Here is a 3,870-nt window from a genome sequence, read left to right on the forward strand (position 1 = left end):
TGGAAGTAGATTGCCCCATCTTCCTTCCGAGGAGTGGCTGGTGGGTTTGAACCGCCAGCCTTCTGGTTAGCAGTCACGTGCCTTAGCCACTATGCTACCAGAGCTCCCGAACATACAAATACTCTTGTAAAAACATCGTCTGCCAACTCTATGCATGGCCATGGGCACACTCCCCCCTGCCTAGGCATACCTGATCATTGAACTGTCCTTTTTAATGGCAACAGGTTGTTGAAGGCCTTGGGTTGAGGGGAGGACCCTCAAGTCAGCAGAGGCAGGTTTCCCAGGCCCCACCCGGAGCTATGATGAGGCCCTGAATGAAGACTGATACCTCAAGGACTCCAGGACAGAGAAGGGCCCCCACAGAGCTGTCAGCATTGGGTGCCCCTGGCAGGGGTGGTAGACAGGGGCACCCTTTAAGGTCCTTCCTGTGGATCCCAAGGATCTTTGAGGTGCCCACTTCAGAACAGCAGAGGAAAGAGGGCCACAACCCTCACAACAGTTAACATGATGATCCTGAATGTGAAAGCTCCACCCAGAACAGAGAGCACCGCTCCAGGCAGGGCTGGAAGATTGCAGCCTGAGGCTCACTCCGATGTCCTCTCCAGGGTTCTCAGGGGACTGAGCAGGAGAACAGCAGCCCATGGGTTCCTAGAGTTAGGCCTTCCAGGAAATCTGCACAGGGGCCTTCTTAAAGCCCCGGTGGCATCTCCCTGCTGAGGAGCTCATATTCTCTCACCTTCTCTCCTCCAGTGGCCAACACCACCTGCCCTCTCACCCTCAACCTGGCTGCTGTCCATGACCAGTCATTTGCCTGGTGGTCAAAAGAGGAAGCTTAACCCCTGCACCTCCATGAGAAATGGTACTAGGCTGCAGATAAGACTCAGGGCCCCGAGGGTGCCAGGCCCCTGCTGCTGTGAAAGAAGTTTCCCTCTCCTCCACTTTTGGTTTGGGGCATATTCCGCAGAGTAAGTGTGGTGCTAGGTCACATAGCGCACTCCAGGGGCCTGTTAGAGCTCCTTCACCACCACTCCTATATATGTTTCCTGTACAATAGTGTATGAAGGTGCCAAGAGCAAAGCTGAGGAAAGGCCAAGTTCCTTGCAGGCCAGTATAAGAATATTGACATCAGTAGTCCTTAGTTGGGAGCTCTGGTGGCATAGTGCCTAGGGCATTTGACTGCTAACCAGAAGGCTGGTGGTTCAAACCCACCAGCCACTCCCCAGAAGGAAGGTTGGGCAATCTACTTCCTTAGTGACACCAGCTCAGAAACCCAAGGAGGGGTCACTATGAGTCGGATCCGACTTGACGGCAGTGCGTTTGGTGTTTAGTTTGAATCCTTAGTTCAAGGGCGTAGGGAGGTAGTCACGGTTTCGTGGTAGAAATCTCATCTTCCATGTGGGAGAGCTGGATTGGATTCCCGCCCAGTGCACCTCCTGCACACCCACCCGCCACCTGTCAGTGAAGCCCTGTGTGCTGCTGTGATCGTGAATAGGTTGCAATGGAACAGATGACTCAATGGCAGCTAAAAACAATGACAAAAACAGTAACAACATTCTCTAGGTCGCGTGGTACCTAAGACACTTGACTGCTAACCAGAAGGCTGGCGGTTCAAACCCACCAGCCACTCCTCAGAAGGAAGGTTGGGCAATCTACTTCTGTAGAGTCACCACCTGGGAAACCCAAGCAGGGATCACTATGAGTTGTATTTGACTCGATGGCAGTGAGTTTGGGGATTTTTTAATTTTTTTTTTTTGGTGAGCTAAAGGGGCCCAAGTACAGTAGAGATGCTGTGAAATATCTTTTCCTTTTCAATGAGTAACACTCATCATATTACTCTTAAAGTAATATCTACCTAATTAGTAACATCAACCTAATCAATGCTGAAAGAAAAAAAAAAAAAGCAAATAAGGCACAAATCAATGAAGTTGATTGACATACTCAAGCAGAGCAGCTGGTAGGTTTGAACTACCAGCCTTCGGGTTAGCAGTCAAATGCCTTAGGCACTGAGCCACCAGAGCTCCTTATCATTTACAATAAGCAGAGACAAAAATTACAGGACTTTAATGCATGGGGGTTATCCAGAGTGGTTTTGCCTCATTTTTTTTTTTTAATTCTGGAATCTATATTAAATACAGAAAACGTATAAGGTATATGCTTTAAAACTTGAAATGCAGTGAATACCTATGCATCTGCATATTGCTGAAGAACTAGAACTCCCAGGGGCCCTTCACCAACGCCAGGCCCTTTCCTGCCCCAGAGCTTACCACTATCCTGAATTTCCCATTCCTTGTTCTCTGTCTTCTCTGTGTAGTCTTTCCAACTTGGAATGCGTTCCTAAATAATTTTCTGTCTGATTTTGCCTGCTTTGACCTTCCTATTGTTGTTGTTGTTATGTGCCGTTGAGTCAGTCCCAACTCATAGCGACCCCTCCTTGGGTTTCCAAGGCAGTATCACTACGGAAGTAGGATTGCCCAACCTTTCTTCCGAGGAGTGGCTGGTGGGTTTGAACCGCCAGCCTTCTGGTTAGCAGGCAAGTGCTTTAGCCACTATGCTACCAGAGCTCCTGACCTTCCTATAGAAGGAAGAAGTACATTATAGGTAATTGTCTGTGACTTGCTTTCTCTGCTCTCCATCGTGTTTGTGATATTCACCCATGGTGATGTGTATGGTTCTGTTGTTGTTGTTAGGTGCCGTCGAGTCAGTACTGACTCTTCGCGACCCTGTGTGCAACAAAACAGCACTGCCTGGTCCTGTGCTATTCTCACAATTGTTGCTATGGTTGAGCCCATCATTGCAGCCACTGAGTCAATCCATCTGTTGAGGGTCTTCACCTTTTTCACTGACCCTCTACTTTACCAAGCATGATGTCCTTCTCCAGGGACTGGTCCCTCCCAATAACATGTCCATACCTCACTTCTAAGGAACATTCTGGCCATACTTCTTCCAAGACAGATTGGTTTGTCCTTCTGGAAGTTCATGATATTTTCTGTACAGACACACCTTTGCGTTATTGCACTTTGCAGATACTGCATATTTTTTTTCTTTTTCTTTTCTTACAAATTGAAGGTTCATGGCAACCCTGCTTCAAGCAAGTCTATTGGCACCATTTTTCCAACAGCATGTGCTCACTTTGTGTCTCTGTGTCATGTTTTGGTAATTTTCACAATATTTCAAATTTTTTCATAATGTTGTTGTACACTGAATAGAATACAGTATAATGTAAACATAATTTTTAAATGCACTTAGAAACTGAAAAGAAGCTCTTGTGGTGTAGTGGTTAAAGCGTTTGGCTGCTAACCAAAAGGTTGGTGGTTCAAATGAACCAGCTGCCCCACTGAGGAAAGATGGGGCGTTCTGCTTCTGTAAAGATTTATAGCCTTAGAAACCTAATGGGGGTTGCTATGAGTTGGAATCAATTCGATAGCAGTAAATTTGGTTTGGTTTGAGGAAACTAAAAAATTTTTGTGACTTGCTTAATTGCAATATTTATTTTACTGTGGCAGTCTGGAACTGAACCCACAATATCTCTGAGGCATGTCTGTATTCTGCACCAAAAATTTAAATACATCAATTCTTCTGTCTTCCTTATCCATTTTCCAGCTTTTGTGTGCATATGAGGCAACTGGGAATACCATGACTTGGGTCAGGCACACCCTAATCCTCAAGGTGACATTTTTGCTTTCTAATACTTGAAAGAGGTCTTTCGCAGCAGATTTGTCCACCGCAGTATGTCATTTAATATCTTGATTGCTGCTTCCTTGGGCATTCTTTTTTTTTTTATTAGGATTTGGATGAAGATTTACAGAGTAAATTCACTTTTCATACAGCAGTTCACATATACTTTGTCTCATGTCATTGACCAAAATTTAC

At 45.9% G+C, this 3,870-nt stretch overlaps 1 protein-coding gene across 1 annotated transcript in view; it reads left to right on the forward strand.

The window, feature by feature from the left end:
• LOC103211219 (melanoma-associated antigen B1-like) overlaps nt 1–836 on the forward strand; it is a 4,829-nt gene extending 3,993 nt beyond the window's left edge. The window contains exon 4 of the mRNA XM_042783168.1: nt 804–836. Coding sequence (XP_042639102.1) covers nt 804–836 — 33 coding nt within the window. The remainder of the gene's footprint in view (nt 1–803) is intronic.
• The last annotated feature ends 3,034 nt before the right edge of the window (nt 837–3,870 follow it).

This window comes from Orycteropus afer, unplaced genomic scaffold (genome assembly GCF_000298275.1).
Source record: "Orycteropus afer afer isolate SDZICR_OR568_19922 unplaced genomic scaffold, OryAfe1.0 scaffold00712, whole genome shotgun sequence".
Taxonomy (NCBI): Eukaryota; Metazoa; Chordata; class Mammalia; order Tubulidentata; family Orycteropodidae; genus Orycteropus; species Orycteropus afer.